This window comes from Muscardinus avellanarius (assembly GCF_963383645.1).
Source record: "Muscardinus avellanarius genome assembly, chromosome: 5".
NCBI lineage: Eukaryota > Metazoa > Chordata > Mammalia > Rodentia > Gliridae > Muscardinus > Muscardinus avellanarius.
In genome coordinates, this window is record NC_137790.1 from 12,725,368 (window position 1) to 12,749,401 (window position 24,034).

Here is a 24,034-nt window from a genome sequence, read left to right on the forward strand (position 1 = left end):
TATAACTTATTTCAATAGTTCATTCAATGAGCATGACCCGCTCACTGAAGAGGCATTATTCAGGCCGGGTATGGTGGCACACGCTTGTAATCCCAACATTTGGGAGGTGGAGACCGGAGGATTGCGGCTTGCGGACAGCCCTAGCTACTTAGCAAGGCCCTTCGCAACTCAGTGAGACCCTGTTTCAAAAATAAAAGACTAAGCTGGGTGTGGTGGCGCACGCTTGTAATCCCAGCTCTTGGGAAGCTGAGACAGGAGGCTCATATAGGTTCAAAGCCAGCCTCAGCTACTTAGTGAGGCTCTCAGCAACTTAGTGAGACCCTGTTTCCAAATAAAATATAATATAGGTCTGGGAGCATACCATAGCACAGAGGTAGAAAGCCCCTGGGTTCTACCCCCAGTACCACAAGAAAAATAAATAAAAATAAAAGACTGAAAAATAGTGCTGGGGGAGGGAGTATAGCTCAGAGGTAGAATGACCTTGGTTCCATCCCCAGTATCGCAAAGAAAGAAAGAAAGAAAGAAAGAAAGAAAGAAAGAAAGAAAGAAAGAAAGAAAGAAGAAAGAAAGAGAGAAAAAAGAAAGAGGGGTTATTGGTGGCTGACAATGTGTCAATCACAAAATCACTGTGCATTCGAGATGGCAAAAGTCAATGGAGGAAAATACCAGACCAGATGAAGGAGGCGGCTCCAGCCACGTCAGGAACAAGCCCAGCTGGCAGAGGCCCCGCCGTGGTGAAAGGCCGAGGAGCCCGTCCACAGCCATCGCAGGTGGCGGGTGCTGGTGACAACCGTGCCACTGGTTGTCAGGGAGACTCAAACCTCACTGAACTGTCCCCCAAAAGCAGAATTAGTTGCTCATTTTGAGGGAAACCGACAGCAGCTCCTGCCTGCCCCTTGATACTCTTTAGCATCTATAAAACTAAGTCTTACACACTGAGAAGGATTTTTAGACAGGGGGCTTTGTCAGAACGCACGTGTCTGTGTATGTCTTTCTGTTTCTGTCTGTCTGTCTCTGTCTTTTTCTCCTCAATGTTCCCGTTAGTGAGAGTTTCAGGGCACAGAATTTTCATCAGGAGTCTCAGTGAAACCGGAACCAACCCCAAAGATGCTGCCCCTCAGAAGTTACTTACTAGGTTGGCACTTAAAGGAGACCAGGAGGTATTTACTGCTTCCTGGACAAAGGTCAGGTCCGAAGACGCGGCTATTGACCAGGAGGTGGCAGGCCCGTTGGTTCTGGCACTCGTCCAGCACCTTCTAGAAGGAGGGGTAGAAAAGGGATAGGCTTGTAAACCGCGCACAGTGTCCGCCAGACCCCGAACCTGGGCTGTGCTGCGCTCTGAGGAGGGGGAGAGGCCTCCCCGCCTGGCAGGGGCCATGTCCACGGAAGCACACACTTGTGGGAAACAGGGCTGGCTCCTCTTGTGTTCCTCTTTCTCGAAGGAGGAAGCCTCCCCAGCCCCCTGCCCAGCTGCAGCTGGTACCATGGCTCATTCTTTTGGCAAAAGTACTGCGCTGTGGTGGTTTCGGGGGACCTGGGTGAAATCAAAGTTTCACCTTTTAGTATCAGGCTGGAAGAGACCGGAAGGTGGGGCTCCAGCTTTAAAACTGAAATAGTGTGGTGGTCAGGAATCAGAGGCGTAGCTCCTCACCTTAAAAACAGACTACAGCGGTCCCTGAGAGTTGGGCACTGGGGGTGGCCTCGGACATCCCGGTCTTTTTCCAGCTCCTGACCCAATATACAGGCCAACACATAAAGATTAAAAAGTTGATTCCCATCATGGTCAAACTCAAGGGTGCAGAGCACAGCCTCCCTGGGCAGTGATTTTCTTAGAATACTCATTCGGTGGAGCATGTGGTCTAAAAGCTTTCCTTTTTACTATATATTTTTTTCTCTCTCTGATTTTCCTAGACAACTCCCTCATTTGTTAACAAATATGCCCTGTGGAAACTCATGGAACTCCCTACACTGGGCCACAGAAAGTTCTAGAAGTTTGCTGCTATTCTTCCAGTTCTTGGCTTCCAAAGTGAACATGTCCTGTTTGTGATAAACCCAGAGGTTCAGGACTTGGTCCCAGCAAAAAGAACAACAAATAAAGTAAAAAAAAAAACAAATTAAATAAAAAGTTTCACTGGGCGTGATGGTACACACTTGTAATCCCAGTACTTGAGAGGCTGAGACAGGAGGATCTGGGTTTGCAGCCAGCCTCAGCTACTTAGCGAGGTTCTCCACAACTTAGTGAGATCCTGTTTCAAAATAAAGAATACAAAATAGGGCTGGGGGTGTAGTTCAGAGGTAGAATGCCCCTGGGTTCTATCTCCAGTACTGTAAAAATAAATAAACAAACAAACAAATAAATAAATAAATAATAGAGCTGGGGGTATAGCTCAGAGGTAGAATGCCCCTAGGTTCTATCCTCAGTACTACAAAAATAAATAAATAAATAAATAATAAAAATAGAGCTGGGGGTATAGCTCAGAGGTTGAATACCCCTGGCTTCAATACCCAGTACTGAAAGAAAAGAAAAAAAAAAAGTTCCTCCAAATCTACTGACTTTAGGAGTGAATTGAGAGCAGGTTCCATTCTCAAGGCAGCTTCTGGGATGTTTCCATGAAGGATGCTGGCCCTAATAGGTGTCACCTTTCACCCATGGCCCAGCAGACGTGGACCTATCAATCGGGAAGGATGCCAGGAACCCCCAATCCTCCAGGAGATGTGGCTCTCAGTAGATGGCGCATTTTGCTGTGGCCAAGTGTCCCGGTCATAGTCTCAGCCCTCAGATATTGCTGGAAGGCTCCTCCATTCAATACCTTGGAGCACGTCAGGACAGACTGTGCCTAAGCTGAGTTACAAGTGGGAAGAAAATGCAGAGGGGAACTTCCTGTTGACATCGGTCATGGGCTGGATCAGAGGGCTCACCCGTGTCGATGTCAACCTGTCCTCTTAAGCAAACTCTCTCTCCTAGGCTCCCAGTGCAACTGAAAAGTCCCAGAGGAAAAGATCTCTTGCTCCCTGGATGAAAGCACAGTACATGGGACGTTTCTGGCAAACAAGGCCCCTGAGCAGCATCAGAGTTGTATTCACAAATACTAACTTGTCAGCTTAATGAAACACCCTCTTCCCTCCGGGGTGTCTGGCTGAGGAGGGACTCTTGCCTGCCAGGACTCCATACGTTCACCCAGGAGGCACTTCTGGCCTTTGGGTACTGGCCAACACTCTTTTTATGCACTTAGGAGGGCAATAGACAGCTTGGGTGACAGGGATGAGTGGGCAGGACAGTTGGCTGAGGAATGGGATGGACCAAAAAGATATGGCGCCTGGGGCAGGCGACACTTGAAGGGAAGAACTGGGGTAAGTTTTGAGACATCCAAGGAAACCAACTGTTTGCCTCCCAAAGAGACATGTTGTCACTCATCAGTGTATAGAAATCACGTGAAGGGAATTCATTCAGACATTCCTCTGGCCACTCAGTGTTTTCGTCAGTATCATGACTTCTGGGATATTATGACTCTTGGAATGAAAGCAATAAACGGTATGAGGAGTAGAAAGATCTGTACATCATGATGTTAGTTTGGCCTCTTCTCTTTGGGCCTTAGGAAGAGCGACACCATATTAAAGGTGTCTTGGCGCACGCTTGGAATCCCAGCATTTGGGAGGCTAAGCCAGGAGGATCGTGGTTCTTGGACAGCTTCAGCTACTTAGTGAGGCCCTTTGCAATTCAGTGAGATCCTGTCTCAAAATAAAAATAAAAAATAGGGCTCAGGGTGTCTCTTGAGGTAGACTGCCCCTGGGCTCCATCCCTAGTACCACAATAAATATATAAGTAAATAAATAAGGTAATTCTCATTCTCCTTAGTAAATTTAGTAAATTTATCCTCATCCACATGTTCTATGCTGACAGAATAAAATGGACTTCTCACTTGCCACCTCTTCTAAGTATATTCAGATGGGACTTAGGCGGCACGGGCTGAGTGAGTGGGTAATCTTAGCCAACCAGATAAAATGCGGAGGATCTGAAAACAGTGGGGTAGAAGTTGTTTGGGTCATTGAGAGCCACGAGTAATCTAAAACCATCATTGAAATACTAATGTGACCTTCTATACCAAATCTTTCCCCAAATATGCCAAAACATAATAATAAAAAGAATGACTCAGAGTCCTCTCTCCCAATGCCTGGAACTATCCAAAAGAAATAGCTTCAAAGGAGAATAATATTATCTGCAAGTAGAGAAGCAAACAATAAAATAAAAAATAGACAGTTATTGACATTTCCTTTCCTGGCTGGAGTCCATTCTCTAAGAAGTCCAGCATGACTTTATATGTCTGCTTCCCAGAGATCCTTGAGGGTTTTTACCAAAGAATCCCTTTTCCACTAGGCTATTGATGGGAGATGTGGACTCAGAGACTGAAGCCCAGTGTGGTTGTACTTTGTTTCACTGCAGTAAAGAGTATGCCTATGGATGGATTCATACTGCAAATGTACTATAGGTAGGGAGCTCTCCTACAGGTAGGGATTCTATTTGGACTTGAATGGTAAAGAATCCTTTAAGAAGCAAATTATATCCCCTGCAATGCTGGTGATTTGTATGAACTGGGATTTTCAAGAATCAGGTTTGCTCTGGTTGACCTATATAATCACAAATACATATACTGGGGGGAGAAGAAAGAGAGAGAGAGGGAGAGAGAGAGATAAGGAGAGAGGGAGAAAGAGAGACAGGAAACCATTTCATCGTCTCCACACATCGACAAAAGGTAATACCTGCAAGGTAGTAGGTGCCACGCAGGTTAAGCTGTCTTCCCTCTGGGAGCCAGGCTGCTGGGAACTACACATTTGGTAATCTTGCCCATAAAATGCCGATTGGACACTTATGGTGGAATGCCGAGGGCACTGTAGATTCAAATGTTCCCCGTCACAGGCATAGGCGGTGTGGTTTTGCAGGAGTTTGGTTAGGTAACCTGGAAAATATTCAGCCGGGTTACAAGAGGCCCCGGGACCCACCACTCCTTCATGGGCTTTGGAGCGGGAGAACGTGGTTCCCACAGGGGCGAGACCGCTCAGTCAGAACGATGTGGGATGTGACCGCCATAGCTCCTCTAGCTGAGCAGTAAGCACATGAGGCCCAGGTGGGGCTGCAGGGGCAATGCCAGCTTTCATGTCTGGGCCAGAAACCTGGGTCTGGGATGGTCCCTTGTGAGGCTCGGGGCTCCTTCCCTTTCAGGAAGCACGAAGGGACTGGCCAGGAGCCAAAAGCCTAGAAGCTCCTCGGTGAAGCGGGAAAATATACTGAGTGGGCGTCCTGGAGCGTGCGGGTGCCTGTCCTAAGGGAGATTTGCCTGGTCTGATCTCCCAGGCCTTCGTGGGGTGAAGGGGTGCACTACCTCAGGGCATTTCTCTTGGGCCTACCTTGCCGCTGGAGGGAAAAGCCAGGCGGGGCCTGAGGAGGAGGGAAGGGAGGAGGTAGGCAGACAGTAGGCTTGCTGTGGGTTGAATATTGTCCCCCCAACCCCCACAAGTCACCAGGAACCTCAGAACATGACCTTATTTAGAAATAGAGTCCTTGCGGATCTAATGAGCTAAAAGGAGGGCCTACTGGAGTCAGGAAGACCCTCAATACCACATGACTGGTGTCCTTATACGAGAGAAGAGGCTCAGAAGGAAGACAGCCAAGGAAAGCCTGGCGGTGGGGGGAAGCATCTAGAAGCCTTGGAGGGCCAGGAGGGCAGCTGATACCAGAGGTTGAAAAGCCAGGGAAGGAGTCTCCCCCGAGCCTTCAGCGAGAGTGTTGACACCTCAATTTTAAACTCCTGACCTTCAGAACGGTGTGAGGATGGGTTTCAGGTGTGTTCGGCCGCCCATGTTTTAGAGAGTCGTTGCAGTAGTGGCACTGGCAGACTCCCTGTCCCGGCCTTCTCAGCTCGCGGCAAGCTGAGCCTGAGCTCTGAGGGGCTCTGAGGGAGGCTGGCAGGCCCAAGACCTGGGCTGTTTCTCAGAAAGGAGGAAGGAAGTTTCATCCAAAATGGAGATTCCCTTCCTCCTCCTCACACCTCACGAGGTCAACAGCCAGGCCACCGGGAGCAGAGCCAGGGACTTTCTGGAGAGGTGTGTGGGAGACGCGCTTGGCAGCCCTCGCTCGGCCTCTGAGAGGGAGGAGTCAGCTCGGGAGAGGAAGGGCCCTTTCAGGACACCCCAAGTCCCACACAGATGACCCGGGTGCACGCCACTCCTGTTCAGGTTTCAAAATCCTCCCAGAAACCTAATTCCTGGAAAAGGCACCCATCCCGATCCCAGGGCTTCCCAGAAACTCACAGTCAAAGGAACTGAGATAGTCTGGCTGGGGTCATTCCAGTCACCCATCCAGAAAGTTCTGAAGAAAGTTGCTAATGCCCACAGGCATGCTTAACCCTGGCCTGAGCGCTCTCTCTCTCTCTCTCTCTCTCTCTCTCTCTCTCTCAACTTTTTTCTTCACCCTTGAAAACCATGTAAAATGGAGCACAAAACTGACTGTCCTGAGTTAAGTTCACATAAAGAAGCAGAGGCCAGCAAGAGCAGCAGCAGGGCATGAGACCCCAGCGGGAGCCTGAGCCCTCTGCTCTGGGGAACAACACTGCCCTCACAGCGCCCCCTCCCGGCAGGCCAGAGGCCAGACAGAGGCCCTACTGAGCTGTGGATCAGTGTCTCCCGACTGGGCACCGTGAGCTCTAATAGGGAGATGTGCGCTGACCCTTCCAGCCTTCTCTGTGGGGCCTCAGTACCCACTGTGAGCCACACTCCGCTTCGGGAACTCAGGGTCACACTGATGTTACCTCTAGGCCAGCATCTACCTTGAGGTGCCCTGGCTGGTTCCCCCACTTAGATATCTCCACACTCCTCATTTGATCTTCCTGGTCCACATCCACGTCATTCCTGGAACCCTGCTGAATGACCAGCTGGATACAACGCCAAGGTAAGTCTCCGACTGTGACTTTGGCTTCAGGTTCACGAACCAGGGTTTAAAGTGATAAGACAGCCTAGAGCCCAAGAGTGTAGGTGGCCTTTAGAAACTGACGGAGTTCCTGGGGCCTCAGAATGCCGGCAGCCTGGTCAACACTTTGTTGTAAGCTTCTGAACTCCAGAACTGTAAGATTAGATACAGCTGTTTTAAGCCACGAAGTCGGTGGCCATTTGTTACATCAGCCACAGGAAACTAATACCATTTCTACAAATGACTCTTCCAACAGCCTGATGTAGGTGAGAGACACAGGACTGTAGTTGTAAAAACTGATGTTCAGGGAGAGATATTTATTTGTTGATTTGTTTCTGACTGATTGAATGACTGATTATGATTGAATCTAGGGGCATTCTATCTCTGAGCTACACCCCCAGCCCTATTTTACTTATTTATTTATTTATTTATTTAGTGGTACCGGGGATGGAACCCAGGGGCGTTTTACCTTTGAGCTACACACCCAGCCCTATTTTTTTTTTATCCTTTATATTTAAACAGGGTCTCACTGAGTTGCAAAGGGCCTCACTATATAGCTGAAGCTGTCTGTGAACTGTGATCCTCCTGTCTCAGCCTCCCAAATGCTGGGATTACAAGCATGCACCATGCCCGGCTCTACTCTTTTATTTGTTTAAACAGGATCTCACTAAGTTGCTGAGGTTGACCTCGAACCTGCAATCTTCTTGTTTTAGCCTCCCAAGCACTGGGATTACAAGCATGGGCCACCACACCCAGCTTAGGAAGAGATTTTTAAATAGTTATGGTTGAATTTAAGTTGGGAGAAGTGTATGCATACATGTATGTATATATACATATATATAGTATATGTAAATGAGCCCTAGGTCATGAATAAATTATGTTTCTTTCTATGGGTTTTGGTCCAACAAGTTTAAAAGTACTGGAAAGAGACTACTTGAAACGATGGACTGTGGGCTCCAATCTAAATACAGGAAAGGAAATGAGTGTAGAAGGGGGCGGAGGCCAGGGGAACTGAAGTCCTGCTGAGGGCCAGCAAGGTCACACTGGGGCCCTCACACGGCAAGCCGAGGGGCAGGAGGCTATGCCCCATGGCGTCGGATGGTAGAGCAAGTCCTGGAGATGTCCGAGAATAGCCACAGGAGAGGGTGTGAGGTGGGTGGAGATGGTTGCTGGAAAGGAGGATGCAGGCCTAGGAGGGGTGATGCTCTCTGCATCAGGAGCATCCCGGGATGCGGGCAGGAAGAGGGTGGAGCGGGAGCCTATGCCAAGGCTGTCCTGGAGCAAAGGGCAGATGACAGACAAACCGCACCCAGTTTATGCCCTTTGCAAGGACCCACTTCCCCCATGAGCAAGCCCGGTCTTTCCAACATGCAGAGGAGAATCAACACACCCTTGGATTCCCCACACCTGGGTTTCTTGGCTAGTTCAAAATGAAACAACTACGAACACAGCTTTTTGTTAACAGTTCTCTCTGGATCAAGTTCTCCATCGTGTTGGATGACTCAAAAGTGCTTTATTTCTTAGTAGTCTCAGCCAGAGTTTTTACAATCTCACTCTACATTTATAGGCAAGTATTTACTATCCTGAAAGAAGATGGAAGTATACACTCTTAACAAAAAAAAAAAAAAAATGGTCCTTAGCCAGGCATGGTGGTGCATGCCTTTAATCCCAGAAATTGGGAAGAGTACTTTGGAAGGCTGAGACAAGAGGATGATAGGCTTGAAACTATTAAATTCGAAGCAGGTTCGAAGCCTTGGCAATTTAATGAGTCTCTCAGCAACCTAGCGAGACCTTGTTTCAAAACAAAAAATTAAAAAGGGTCATGGGTGTAGCTCACCATAGAATGCCCTGGGTTCAGTCCTCAGTTGCAAGCATGCGCACACACACACACACACACACACACACACACACACACACACACAGAGGCTGTCCTTGGAGCCTAGTAGAGCCCAAGGCACTCTGTTGATCTGGTTACACTGGTGGGCAGGGGGGAAAAGGAAGGCGCAGACTCTCTCCATCAGCATCCTGCAGCCTGGGTACCGCCTATGACTAATGCCAAGGTCCTCTCTTTTCTAATGCACATCCCTCTGCAGGGTTTTGCTAAATTGCTAAGGCTGGCCTGGAACCCAAGATCCTCCCATCTAAGTCTCCCAAGTACTGGGATCACAAGTGTGCACCACTGCACCTGGCTAAACATATTCTTACACACCTGTCAAACACGGTCAGCGCAAGATCCGCTCTGACTTGGATAACTGCAGACTCCTCAAGATCAAGCCAGGGATGGAGGGACGGCAGCAAGCAGAGGGTTAAAAGGCTCAGAGTGAGACAAGGCCATGGGACTGGGACATTTGCCTCTCAGAATTGGTGTTCCTGGGCTCTGTTGTGAGGATCTGTTGTGAGGCTCTGTTGTAACGGGCATGAGCATCTTCTATCTACCAGAAGCCACGGCATTGGCTAAGGTCTTATTACCATTATGTTGTAAATCGTGAAGAATACTAATTCACACGGGGCTCCCATGGGTGGAACGCTTCACAGTCCATCCCTAATCAAATTCAGTCCTGGTTAGCCTTCTGGGCTCTGGACAACTCGGATACGAGCATGAGCCCAGTAGCTGCCCCCAAGGTCCACAAAGTCCAGGTTGAGCTCAAAGGAAGGGGAATTCCTTCCTTCCTTTCTCTCCCTCCCTCTCTGCTTTTTTCCTTATAATTAAGATCTAAAATGCTCTAATATTTAGGAGGGGCCAACTGGGCTGCGGATTGACCCTCTTTCTTTTTTTCTTTTTTGTGGTATTGGCGATGGAAACCGGGGACATTCTATCTCCGAGCTACAACACCCCCAGCCCTATTTTTTTATTCTTTTGAAACCCAGTCTCACTTAGTTGCAAAGAGCCTCACTAAGTAGCTGAGGCTGTCCTAGAACCACAATCCTCCTGTCTCAGCCTCCCAAATGTTGGGATTACAAGCAAGTGCCCCCAGGCCCAGCCCCCTCTTTCTTTTCTGAAGGCAGACATTCTCCAGAAAAGCCCCCGTTTCTCAGGGCTGACGCTGCCTGAGTCACTCTGGGCAAGGAGTAAAAGTGCATGGGTGGGTCCTTGGGCCCCACATCCCCGTGCTGAAGTCCCCTATTTCACCAGGGGCCAATTTCACAACATTACTTCTGGGAAGAGAATGGAATTCAATTGTTATATCCTTGCCTTCCACCCCCTGTCTCCTTTTTAAAAAGATTAAGTGGCACCATCTCTTGTAAAGGCAGTAGATCAAAGACCACACCCTTTTATTCACAGGTACTCAGAGGTGTCTCTACATGTTTGAAGTCTGTTTCCAGAAACGATGTTTTGTTTTGTTTCTTTTGTGTTTGTTGGGAGTGTTTAGAAGCAACGAGTCATTGTTCCTAAGAGTACAAGAGAGGCCCCATGCGGGTACAGAGCCAGGACCGGGCACCGCACACCAGGAGCCAGCAGGATTGAAGAGAGAGACCAGGAGAGTGGTGGAGTGTGATGGGGAAGGAGGTGGAGAGGAGAGAAGGAGGAGCTGATGAAAGACACGGTTCAGTTGTGCTGCGCTCATGTGTGAAGACATCACTACCAACCTTGCTGTTGTGTATGGGGGGAGAGGGTGGGGAGCGGGGAGGACCTGAAGGGAAATAAACACACCAGGACCTGTGTGCATGTTTGGTTTTTACTTGGAACCTTACTATGATATATAACTACAGTGTACCAAAAAATACACACACACACACACACACACACACACACACACACACACCCACAGGGCCATGAGTGCCCTTTGGTTTACTTTGTTAGAGGAAATCATTTCACTTGTGGGACTCAGACAGGGTGAGCATAATGGGTTTTATCAGGTGGGTTCACCCATAAGGTCACAGAGATGGCTGGTCCAGGAGCAGAAAGAGGAAAAGGGACCAGTGTGCCACGTGGGGAGATGTTATGCCCCTTCTCATGCATAGTAATTCGGGGCAGTTGCTGCTTAGTGTGACTGCACCATCTTGGAGTTTTCTGCTGGTGTCTAAAGCTGTAACGTCAGGGGCTGGAAGTCTTGGAGCACAGCTGGACTGTCTCTGGATCTCCTCTCAGGAAAGCTCCTCCCTCTCCCATTTCTCTGTTTGCCCTGGCTTACTACCTAACATATATACTATATGTTATATATGTTAGGTAGTAATGTTATATATATATCTGTAATATTTAAACATATAAAGTGAAGTTAGGGATGGGGATGTGGCTCAGAGGTAGAGCTGCCTGCTTGGCATTCACTACTTTCTGGGTTCCCTTTGAGCACAGGAAGGGAGGGAGGGAGGGAGGGAGGGAGGAAAGAAGGGCAAGCTGGATGTGGAGGTGCACGCCTATAGTTCCAGTACTTGGGAGACTGAGGCGGTAGGATTGCAGGGGTTTGAAGCCAGCCTAAGCAATTTGATGAGATGCTGTTTCAAATAAAAATAAAAGGGGCTGGGGAGTATAGCTCGGAGGTAGAATGCTCCTGGGTTTAATCTCCAGTACAAAAGGAAGAGAAGGAGGAGAAAAAGGAGGGAAGGACGGAAGGGCTACAGTTAGACTCGTGTCTAAGAACTTTCTCCTATGCATGTAAGTCCTTATGTGCATAATATTTGCATATAACTTAGATTCATCTTCCCATAAGCTTTATTATTATTATTATTATTATTATTATTATTATTATTATTATTATTTTGGTGGTACTGGGGTTCCTGGAAGCCCTTCTATGTCCAGGCTACACTCCCAGACCTATTTTTATATTTTTATTTGGAAACAGGGTCTCTTAAGCCAGCGAGGCTGGCTCCGAACCAGCACGATCCTCCTGTCTCTGCCTCCCAAGTGCGGGGATTACAAGCGTGTGCCACCATGCCCGGCCTTCCCATAAGCTTTAAATCATCTCTAGATTACTTATAATTCCCCGTGTTAGGTTTGCACGGTAAAGAGAGGAGAGAGACCAGTAGTGCAGTGCCAGTTTTATAGTGGTCCTCTCGGGGATGGGGGCTGGACATCCTGAAGACCTGCGGCCCCATCCAAGGCTAGAGGGAAAATGCCTCTCTTTTTAAGGTATACGTCTTGGGGGTGGGACTATGCATGAGAATGCCGCTTCTCTCGCGATATCGCCTGCCTGACTAGCAGAGTCTCCTCCTTCTCCAGGGTTCCGCCTCCTATGGGAAGGGGGAGGGACCCAACTTGTCACCCAGGGTTCTGCCTCCTGTGGGAAGGGGGAGGGACCCGACTTGTCACCCAGGGTTCTGCCTCCTGTGGGAAGGGGGAGGGACCCGACTTGTCACCCAGTACAGTGCAAATGCTATGTAAATGGTTGTCCTGCTGTATTATTTAGGATGTAATGACAAAGTGTCTGTACATGTTCAGTTCAGTTCAGTAGAGATGCAATTTTTTTCAGAGTATTTTCTTATTTTTAGTACTGAGGGTTGAACCCAGGGGCATTCTACCTGTAAGCTATGCCCCCCCAAGCCATTTTTATTTTTTATTTTGAAACACAGTCTTGCTATGTTGCCAAGGCTGTCCCCAAAACTGCGATCTTCCTGTCTCAGTCTCCCAAGTACTGGGGTTACAGGTGTGCGCCAATGCACTAGGCTGGAATATTTTCCATATAGTGTTGGTTAATCCACAGATGCAGAAACTATGGATACAGAAGGTGGAGTGTGTGTGTGTGTGTGTGTGTGTGTGTGTGTGTGTGTGTAAGTGTAGGGCTGTTTGTGAAGAGAGAAAAAAGGGTATGAACCACCATTTTAAAAAATCAGTCCCAATGTGCTGTGTTGGTCTTGAATTACACTCTTGAGCTTATATTCTCTCTCTCTCTCTCTCTCTCTCTCTCTCTCTCTCTCTCTAATTGTTGTTGGTTTTCTTTTGTGGGTCTGGGGATGGAACCCAGGGGCATTCGACCTCCAAGCTACACCCCCTGCCCTATTTTTTATTCTTTATTTTGATACCAAGTCTCACTGAGTTGCAGAGGGCCTCACTAAGTAGCTGAGGCTGTCCGCGAACCGCGATCCTCGGGTCTCAGCCTCCCGAATGCTGGGATTACACTCGTGCGCCCCCACGCCGGGCTATATATGCCCTATTTTGTTCTAAACAGATCTAGTAGGAGCTCTTCTATGCTTTTTCAATCAGACATTTCAAATCTCATAAAAATGAATACCTTGTGTGGTGAGCAGGTAGCAAACCCAAAAAGTTACTCAGCGAACACTATATGGATTAGATTCATTTAAAAGGAACCATATCAATCCCCATTAAGAAACAGCATCTAAACAAGACACTTTTTCATTTCTTTGGGATGCAGAATAATCCCCAAACTACAGAGCCAGCTGGCGGCGAAGCCAGGATCTAGTGCATTTGATAACTTAATGCAACTTTTACCAGCACTTAAAACTCAGATATGAAATCTACACTCGATCTCTTCTGCTTGGAACTGGCCAAAGTAGTGGCTCGCTCCTGGTGTACAACAAAAGGCTCTCAGAAACACCCACGGTCGCTGACCAAGCACCAGGACGGAGAGAACCCAAAGCCCAGACGTGAGGGCAGAAAGGGGCCGTCTCCCCACCTGCCCCCCTTAAGCAACTTTCACCTCGGAAGATTCCTTTCTCTTCTGCCCAGATTCAGGTGTGTAGGATGATCAAGCAGGCACGCCATGCTCAAGGTAGAATGGAGACCGGAGGGCGGGCATTTTGTGCTTTATTCAGTTAATTGGGAAATTGTATAGTAATTCCACTGCTTATCATAATGAACCCATTTTTTGTTTCACATTAGGGGTGATGATGTTTGGAGAGTTACCATTATTTTACAAGTGAGGTGAGTGGATGCGGGAGATGGCCGGGTCTGCCGTACACGCCTGACCACACAGACTTTGTTCTCTAAGCGGGTAACGCAACCAGCGCCTGGAAGTTCCTAAAGCCTCGGAGGTGAGCAGCAGTACTGAAAAGGCCGCCCTCGGAGCCCTGTCTGGGTGCCCGGCTGTATCTGTTACAGCCACGCGTGGAGAATCCTGGACGAGTCGTCCCACCTCCCCTTCTCTGGTTTCCCCGTAGAACAAGGGGAGGCCACCACATTTGTCCCCTTATGTTTCAGAGAAGCGGGGAGGCTGGTGGGTAGTTGGCAAATGTAAAGAAATCCGGGCGCCTGCCCAGTAATTAGGCTGGGCTGACCTCAAGTTTATATTTGCCCTTAATTGCTTCCCTGGCACGCTCACCCCGGGCCAGGTTTAAGCCTCCAGCTGGCTTGGCCTCACTGAATGGCCCCAGGGGCCCACGCTTTCCCAATTCTCCTGTGGGTTCTTTACTCACCCCTCCCAGTCCTTCCTGTCCTCTGACTTCCCTTATCTTAAGCTCACCCCTCTCCGTGGGTCACCTATTTTACGCACCAGTGTTTGGGTGAGCGCACAGCGATCACGTCTGTCAACGCTGAGCCACCAGCCGGATTCACCACCACCCAGGAACCTGTGTTTCTAGTGTTGAATCCTGGCTATCTCCTGGGTGGATACACTGAGAATCTGATTCCAGGTTCATCGTCATAGATACGTTCAGTCTCAGTCTTCACTTTGGATTCTGCATTCGCAAATTCACCCACTTGCTGACATACGTTCAGGGCTGTCCTGGGCACGGGCAAATCTTGAGTTTCCAGATGCACATGATCCCAGTTGAGACCAGCAAAGTGATGCTCTACCTTCATATTTCAGCTCGCTTGACAGCCGGATGTGGTGCCGCATGCCTATAGCCCTAGTGCTTGGGAGGCTCAGACTTGAGGATCGCCAGTTCAAGGACAGCGTCAGCAATGTAGCAATACCCTCAGCAACCCAATAAGACGCTGTTTCAAAATAAAAAATAAAAATAAAAGGACTGGGGATGTAGCTTGGAGGTAAACGCCCCTGGGTTCAATCCCCGGTAACACACACCACAGACACACACACACACACACACACACACACACACACACGCACCATGACAAGGATACTTGTTTACATCACGAGAGCTGAAGTGAGGAGACAGAACGTCACTTTGCTGGGACCGTGTGTATTGTGAATTAATACAGTTGAGCTGAAGGGAGGCTGCATTTGGAGATGGGTCTGTGGGGCCTGGAGGCCAAGCAGGGTGAAGTCGAGCAGCACCGTGGGAAGAAAACCAGGGCCCTACACACCAGTTGCTTCTTGACAGACCTCAAGAGGAAACAGGAAGGTCTGGGCCACGTGATATTATTTCTAGCTCTCTCATATCTTGGCTCTCGGAGTCCTGAGGGCTCCAGGCCAATGATTTGCAAACACCATGGAAGGGCCAAAATGCTGGCATTTTCTCCCATTCATCTCTAAAAAGACCCGGATGTGAGCTTGGCCTTAAGGACAAGCCGCACCGATGGCTTACTATATACTTGAGCAGGTGGGTGCTCTAATAGAGGAAGCACAGTGTCTGGGCGGGGGGATAGATGGGTCAGAAATGAAGGCATCTGACCGCCCCAGGGTTGAGGACGGCTTCCAGGTGGGAGTGGGAGGTGATGCCGGGAGAAAGGGCCGGGGGTAACCCGGGGTGGGGGGACGGGCCCCCAGGCAATGGGGACAGAGCAGCAAAGGCTCACCGGAACTTCTCAAGGCTCAGCACAGCCAGCCTGCGGGATATAAGGTTGCAGTTGTGGTGGGAAATAGGCAGTGCCTTGCCGAGGAGGCTGAACTCAAACGCGAAGGCAGGTGGGAGCTACTGCAGGTTACTCTGCGGGGGAATGAGGCTGGTCAGGTTCGCAAAGCAGAGAAATCGTGGGGCAGCCTGTGTGTGATGGGCTGCAGAGACCCAGAAGGAAATCAAGACCCAGAAGGAAATCAAGGAATGAGGCTGGTCAGGTTCGCAAAGCAGAGAAATCGTGGGGCAGCCTGTGTGTGATGGGCTGCAGAGACCCAGAAGGAAATCAAGACCCAGAAGGAAATCAAGGAATGAGGCTGGTCAGGTTTGCAAAGCAGAGAAATCGTGGGGCAGCCTGTGTGTGATGGGCTGCAGAGACCCAGAAGGAAATCAAGGGAAGGGATGAGGATGGCGTCACTGAATCAAGGCCAAATTCCTGGGTGTAAACGAGGTCTGAAGAGTCACCCGGGGTCCTGCACAACAAATGGCCTCAAGCTTGGCTTAAAGCTCTGCTCTCACCACCTTGACATTTTTTCTATAATCCTTTCTTTTTTGTGGTGCTGGGATGGATTTCAGGAGCATTCTACCTCCTAGCTACACCCCAGCCCACTTTTATGTTTTTGTTTTGAAAAATGGTTTTGCTAGGTTGCTGTGTCTCACTAAGCCACCGAGGCGGTCCTCGAACCTGCAGTCCTTCTGTCCCAGCCTCCCAAATACCAGGATTACAGGCATATGCCACCATGCCCAGCTTTGACTTGACATTTTTAAGCATTCTGTGTGTGTGTGTGTGTGTGTGTGTGTGTGTGTGGTACTGGAGGTGGAGCCCAGGGGCTTTTCTATCTCCATGCCATACTCCCAGACCTATTTTGTATTTTATTTAGAAACAGGGTCTCACTAAGTTGCTGAGGTTGGCTTTGAACTTGTGCGATCCTCCTGTCTCAGCCTCCCAAGTACTGGGATTACAAGCGTGTGCCACATGCCCGGCTAAGCATTCTATCTTTAAACTTGTTTTTTTTTTTTTGTTATTTTGTTTTGTTTTATTTTGTTTTGTTTTGTTTTGTTTGCAGTCCTGGGGGTGGAACTCCGGGGCATTCTACCCCAAGCTACACCCTCAGTCCTATCTTTTATTCTTTGGGGTTTTTTTTTTTTTTGAGGTACTGGGGGTGGAACCCAGAGGCTTTCTACCTCCGGGCTATGCTCCCAGACCTATTTTATATTTTATTTGGAAACAGGGTCTCACTAAGTTGCTGAGAGCCTCACTAAGTAGCTGAGGCTGGCTTCGAACCTGTGTGATCCTCCTGTCTCAGCCTTTCAAGCGCTGGGATTACAAGCGTGCGCCACCACGCCTGGCTTTATTCTTTGTCTTGAAACAGGGTCTCACTGAGTTGCAAAGGGCCTCACTAAATAGCTGAGGCTGTCCGCGAACTGTGATCCTCTTGTCTCAGCCTCCCAAATGCTAGGATTATAAGCATGCGTCACCACACCCAGCTATGAACTTGTGTTTTACAAGTGAAATCCCAGGGGGAAATGGAGCATGCGTGTGACCTGAGGAGACACCTGCTGTGTGAGTTACTGTCACTCCTGGCCATCGTGACCCCATGAAGTGTCCACAATGCCCTGAACACAGCATCCCAGAGGAGTCACAGTGTGCGGAATCCAGCAAGACCCGAAGTGAACACAGGACAAACATCTTCCATCTACAACTGAGGTTCCAAGAGCCGCTACGGCTCCCGAGGACCACACTCTCTAGTAGAATCGGGTTCAAATGCAAAAAGAAGGCACAGCGTTCTAAGAATCAGGAACAAGCCAGGGCCCTGCCCTGTCTCCTCTGACTGTGTTATCTCCATATTAGCCAGCCACTTGTGCCAGAAATGATAACGCAGAGGGGAAGAAAATGGAACCCAGGTTCTTTATATCCTTCGAGTCTGTCCTGTTACATCAATGAGCCACAGAGAATAACAGCAGAATGTGCAGAGAAAATGAAATGCAAATATCTGAATTAGGCTGTGTTTTCCCTAACATTCTAGTAGAGTTGCATTTAAGAGTGAGTGGCGTTGTGCGACAGAAAGATGAGCGTAATGCTAATAATTTAAAAGGTTAAGTTTTCTTTCCTCTGGAGATTGAACACAAACAGAAGACATCAAGACAAGTTGAGAGAACACAGAAGAAAGGGAAACTCGTGTGTGTGTGTGTGTGTGTGTGTGTGTGTGTGTGTGTGTTTTACTGAGGATTGAACCCAGGAGCATTCTAATACCTCTGAGCTATACCCCCAGCCCTATTTTTTATTCTTTATTTTGAAACAGGGTTTCACTAAGTTGCAGAGGCCTCACTAAGCTGCTGTGGGCGGCCAAGAACTTGCGAACCTCCTTTCTCAGCCTCCCTAATACTGGGATTACAAGCATGCACCAGCACATGCTATTTTAAGTACTGCGTGTGGTGTGGGGGGGGGGGGTACTGGGGATGGAACCCAGGGGTCTTTTACCTCTGGGCTACACTCTCAGACTTATTTTATGTTTTATTTGGAAACAGGGTCTCTCAAGCCAGCGCGGCTGGCTTCGAACCTGCGTGATCCTCCTGTCTCCGCCTCTCAAGCGCGGGGATTACAAGCGTGCCCACCACACCCGGCTCGGCAGTTCTTTTCTAAAGTCTGCATATTGTCCTTCAGTGACATTTTCTCAGTGATAACTTTATTTTAAAAGTCCAGGAAGGGCCCTGAGAAGTCAGGGGAATTCTCTGTGGCTTCTAGGCTTCCATATATCCAGCAAACTCCCGCTTCCCCACAGTTCGCTGAAGTAAAGACATTCTCACATCATTTCATTTCTCACAGCTTGTCTGATTAATAATAATGATTATGCTAATTTGCAACCTAACCTTCAACAACGCAGTTTTAAGCCAGTCAATGAGTCTGAGTCACAAACATCTGGCATTCTTTAAAGCGAAGCTCTCAATGCACCAGACTGCCTAAACCCTACCCATTAATTTACCTACCCAAGAAAAGAGATACGTAGGTAATCAAGATACAAGACACAGAGTGAGCCGGGCGCGGTGGCGCACGCTTGTCATCCCAGCATTCGGGAGGCTGAGACCCGAGGATCGCGGTTCGCGGACAGCCTCAGCTACTTAGTGAGGCCCTCTGCAAATCAGTGAGACCTGGTTTCAAAATCAAGAATGAAAAATAGGCTGGGGCTATAGCTCGGAGGTCAAACGCCCCTGGGTTCCATCCCAAGGCCCGCAAAAAAAAAAAAAAAAAAAAAAAAAAAAAAAAAAAGACACAGAGTGAAATTCCATGAGAGACTCCTTGGCAATGCTGAATCCCATTCTAGAAGGTTCCACAAGGTTCCACAGAGGTATGCTTTGGGGCTGTGTGCAGGTCATCCTTGACTACATTCTAAGGTTGAAGACCTATGCGGGTGTTTTAGCCACACACAGAGCAATGGACCAAGACATTGCCTTTAATCAGGGCTTCCTCCCAGTAAGCAAGGCGGTGGAGGGCCAGGTAGATTTATCTGTGTTTCTGGAGACTTTTGTTTATTGCGCCAGGCTGGTGCCGTCCATGTTGTGTATGGAGACTCCATTTTATCATTTTTATTATGAAAAAGGAAAGCTTTCATCCTTTCAAGGTTTTAAGGGAACTTTCTGGAAACCAGGAGGAAGGAATTAGAGGCTGTTGTGCTCAGGGTGGGTATCCCTGGAGTGAAACCCAAAGGACTGGCTTGAGTAGAAGTCACCGCTGTTGTGTGGGAAGACGCGTGAAGACCTTCCAGACCAGAACCTCAGCGGCCGTGCAGAGGAGACAGATGAAAACCGCCCTCCCTCCTCCCCATCCTCCCTCCTCTCCTCCTTCCTTCTTTCTTTACATAGCACATAATTTTTTAAAACAAGAGAAGACAGAGACAAAATGGACCAAATGTGTACTCTCCAAATATATACACAATGAGAAAAAAATACATGGTTAACTGTTCAATGTCCAGGGAAGAAAACTAGGAAATCATATCTTCATAAATATGTTTTCCTGCCTTTTTCTTTTTTAAAGACACTATACCGGACGCATGAGGCACTGGGAAAAATCAGTAATGTCTCTAGACACACACACACACACGCACGCACGCACGCACGCACGCACGCACGCACACGCGCACACACGCACACGTGCGTCTTCTGTACATACAGGTTCTTCATCCAGAGTCACCAGCTATGCATCAAAAACATTTGGAAGCCGGGGCGTGGAGGCTGAGACAGGAGGATCGTGGTTCGCGGACAGCCTCAGCTACTTAGTGAGGCCCTCTGCAACTCAGTGAGACCCTGTTTCCAAATAAAGAATAAAAAATAGGGCTGGGGGTGTAGCTTGGAGGTCGAATGCCCCTGGGTTCCATCTCCAGCCCTGCACAAAAAATTAACAAACAAAAAAAACATTTGTAAACAATATTTATTGTCTGTACAGTGTACATATGGACTTTTTGTTGACCTTAGTCCTTAAACAATCTAGGATAACAGCTATTTACGTAGCACTTACATTGTATTAGGAATTATAAAAAAATCTAGAAATGATTCCAAGTATACAAGAAGGATGTGTTGCTTATATTTGTATGCTACGTAAGGGACTGTTTTTTCTGTGGTGCTGGGGATTAAACCCACGGGCATTCTACCTGCGAACTACACCCCAAGCTTTTTTTTTTTTTTTTTGGTGGTACTGGGGTTCCTGGAAGCCCTTCTACGTCCGGGATACACTCCCAGACCTATTTTTATATTTTTTATTTGGAAACAGGGTCTCTTAAGCCAGCGAGGCTGGCTCCGAACCAGCGCGATCCTCCGGTCTCCACCTCCCAAGCGCGGGGATTACAAGCGTGCGCAATCACGCCCGGCCACCCCAAGCTTTTTTAATTTTTTGTTTTGAAATTGAGTCTCAATAGGTTTCTAAGGCTGGCCTCAAACCTGCAGTCCTCCTATCTCAGCCTCCCAAGTACTGGGATTACTGGGACATGCCACCACACCCGCCTATATAAAGGGGTGAGGGTGCCCCAAAACCAATCTCCTATGGACACCAAGAAACTACATGTACATATATATATATATATGTGTATATATATATATATGACTATATATTACATATATAGTCAAGTATATTCTTACTTTTATTGCAGGAAGCCCCATTCATTTAAAAGATGTCCTAGCCGGGCACGGTGGCGCTCGCTTGCAATCCCCGCGCTTGGGAGGCGGAGACAGGAGGATCGCGCAGGTTCGGAGCCAGTCTCGCTGGCTTAAGAGACCCTGTTTCCAAATAAAAAATATAAAATAGGTCTGGGAGTGTAGCCAGGAGGTAGAAGGGTTCCATCCCCAGTACCACCAAAAAAAAAAAAAAATTAAAATAAAATAAAATAAACAGAAAAAAAGGATGTCCTAATCTTTGCTTAAATACACGATGCCTTTTTAATAAAAGTACCCAGAGAAAAGATGCTTTAGTGTCTTAATGGGAGCTGGTTCTGAGAACGGAAGGACCGCAGCCCCAACGTGAGCAGGAACGAGAACATGGCCCTGCGGGCCAGCATCCGCGCGGCACCCACTTGAAAATTAAATCTGAAACAGAGTCTGGCAGGCCTGCTATTTTCTCCAGTGCCAAGAGCCGCACAATAGACCCTTTTTCCCCTCCCCTCCTTGGACAAGGCTCTTAAAATGCTTGGAAGTTCAGATGCACTGAGTCACCGAGCTGTACGAATACAGCTCACCGTTCCTGCTGGTGCCCCTGCCCGCTCTCTTGGAAACAATACGAGGTTTTCTCTCTTTGGCAGGAGGGAAGGACTATTTTTGTAGCGTTGTGACTTGTCTGTAAGAGGGGGCCGGGGTCTGACAGTGGCAAGCTTCCTGCGGTGTCGCAGCGCACCTCTGGGCGGGGGTGGTAAGGATCATTTTGGGGGGGCTCTTGGAATTGTTCCCCTCAACAGGTCAGCCATGCAGTGGTACTCAGCTCGCGGCCACGCAAATCCAAAGGTGTCCGTGTAGCACGGAGAGAATGCACTGTTGCATCGCAGAAGTAACGCGTGAGTGTGCGAGTGTGCCAGGGCCCAGGCCCACTCGTGCTTGGGTGTGCGGAGTGGGCAGGATAATGGACAGAGAAACAGGAGAAGTAAGTGCAGGGAAAGGGGGAAGGGAGACAACGAAATAGCAGATTTATTTATTTTTATTTATTTATTTTTGCGGCCCTGGGATGGAACCCAGGGGCATTCTACCTCCAAGCGACAAACCAGCCCTTTTTTTATTCTTTATTTTTGAAACAGGGTCTCACTGCGTTGCAAAGGGCCTAAGTAGCCGAGGTTGTCCTCAAACTATAATCCTCCTGTCTCAGCCTCCCAAATGCTGGGATTACAAGTGTGCGCCACCACACCCTGCTGGGAAAGCAGATCTTGGTACAGTCGCTATGACTTTCACTGTCTTCTTCTTTTTTTTTTTTTTTTAATTTTCTTTTGGTACTAAGGATTGAACGCAGGGGCATTCTACCTCCAAGCTACACCTCCAGCCCTATTTTTACATTTTCATTTTGAAATAGGGTTTTACTAGGTTGATGAGAGTCTCACTACTTGCTGAGGCTGTCCTCAAATTTGGGATCCTCCTGTCTCAGCCTCCCAAGTACTAGAATTACAAGTGTGTTCTACCAGACCTGGCCACTCTCTTCCTTTTTAAAAATTCAAATTGAGCCAGGCGTGGTGCCTCATGCTGTAATCTCAGTACTTGGAGGCTAAGACAGGAGGATCGCGGGTGTTTGGCCAGCGTCAGCAACTTGTGAGGCTCTCTGCAACCTAGTGAGATCCTGTTTCAAAATAAAGAATAAAATTGGTCTGGGGTGGAGCTCAGAGGTAGAATGCTCCTGGATTCAATCCCCAGAACCACAAAGTATACACATACATACATATACACATACATACATACATACATACATACATACATAAGCATACAAATAACTAATAAATAAATAACTAAATAAACTAAAATTCAAATTGCTTTCCATTCCAAGTGGGATTGTTTTACTGGGATTCCTAAATAATTGAGATATGTTACTAATGTGTCCTTACGCAGAGAATGAGCTGATGACTTGAAGCTCACACACCTTTCCGGAGCGACATTTTAGTTTGACATAAATGATGTTGAATAGTGTAGCTTGAAATGGTGAGGGCCAAAGATATATGCAGGCTCCTTAGAGGTAAAGGAGAAAAAAGCTGAACACCCCCCACATGCACGCCCCCGCCAACACTGCAGGAACAGTATTTTCATTCCTTGCCCTGTAGGAACTGAAGGTTGGTTCTCTGAGGCTTGTAGAAGGTAAACTGGGTTTGAAGAGCAGTACACATATGTACATTCATTCATTCATTCATTTTTGGTATGGAGGATTGAACCCAGAGGCATTCTACCTCCAAGCCAAACCCCTGGCCCATTTTTATTTCTTTCTTGGAAACAGGACCTCACTAGGTTGCTGAGAGGCTCATTAAGTTGCTGAGGCTGGCTTTGAACCTGTGATCCTCCTGTTTCAGCCTCCCAAGTACTAGGATTACAAGTGTGTGCCATCATGCCCAGCACACACACACACACTTGACCATTTCGAATTATTTGCTTTGGAAGGAGTGTTTAGTCATTCAAGTCTCAGAATATTGAAAGATATGTTTAAAAGTGGTTGTCCCTAATTTTATAGACAAAAAGAGTCCTTAAATCTGACCTGGGCAGTGTGGGTACTTGGGAGTCTGAGACAAAAGGATCCTGTGAGGCTGTTTGAGGCCAGCCTTGGCAACTTAGTGAGACCTTGTTTCAAAATTTTAAAAATAAGCCAAAGCCGGGCATGGTGGCGCATGCTTGTAATCCCCACGCTTGGGAGGCTGAGACAAGAGGATCGCACAGGTTCGAAGCCAGCCTCAGCTATTTAGTGAGGCTCTCAGCAACTTAGTGAGACCCTGTTTCCAAATAAAATATTAAAAATAGGTCTGAGAGTGTAGCCTGGAGGTAGAAAGCCTCTGGGTTACACCCCCAGTACCACCAAAAAAAATTTTTTAAATAAGTCTGTGAGTATAGCTCAGAAGTAGAATACTCCTGAGTTAAATCCCCAGTACCTCACACAAGAAGAGAGAGAGAGAGAGAGAGAGACAGACAGACAGACAGACAGACAGACAGACATATAAGCCTGAACTTGGGATCAGTGTGCATTTTTAATAAAAAATGATTGTAAAATTGTGCACATTCCTTAAATCAAATCCCTCAAAGCTGTACAAATTGGCTTTCCAGATAAGATCATACATTCTCATTTTCACCTGTCTCCTGTCGAAGGCGCAGAGAGGGAGAGGAGTTCGGTGACCCGAGTCTCTTGTTCCTCAGGACAGTACAATGATTTATAATGTCCAAGCCTGAGAATTTCGGAAGCCGCCGAACATGAAAAGAGTGAAAAATCTTCTGAGTCAAGAGAAAGAA

The 24,034-nt window shown here is 47.9% G+C and overlaps 1 protein-coding gene across 5 annotated transcripts in view; it reads right to left on the reverse strand.

The window, feature by feature from the left end:
- The window catches only part of EVA1C (eva-1 homolog C), a gene marked incomplete at both ends in the record, with an annotated part of 81,280 nt that overhangs the window by 46,278 nt on the left and 10,968 nt on the right, over positions 1 to 24,034 (reverse strand). For 4 of the 5 annotated variants that reach the window (XM_080696925.1, XM_080696924.1, XM_080696923.1 and 1 more), the window contains 2 exons: positions 1,133 to 1,256; positions 4,759 to 4,955. The exons of the other annotated variant lie outside the window; for it this stretch is intronic. In XM_080696925.1, coding sequence (XP_080553051.1) covers positions 1,133 to 1,256; positions 4,759 to 4,955 — 321 coding nt within the window. The remainder of the gene's footprint in view (positions 1 to 1,132; positions 1,257 to 4,758; positions 4,956 to 24,034) is intronic. 5 annotated transcript variants of the gene reach the window in all.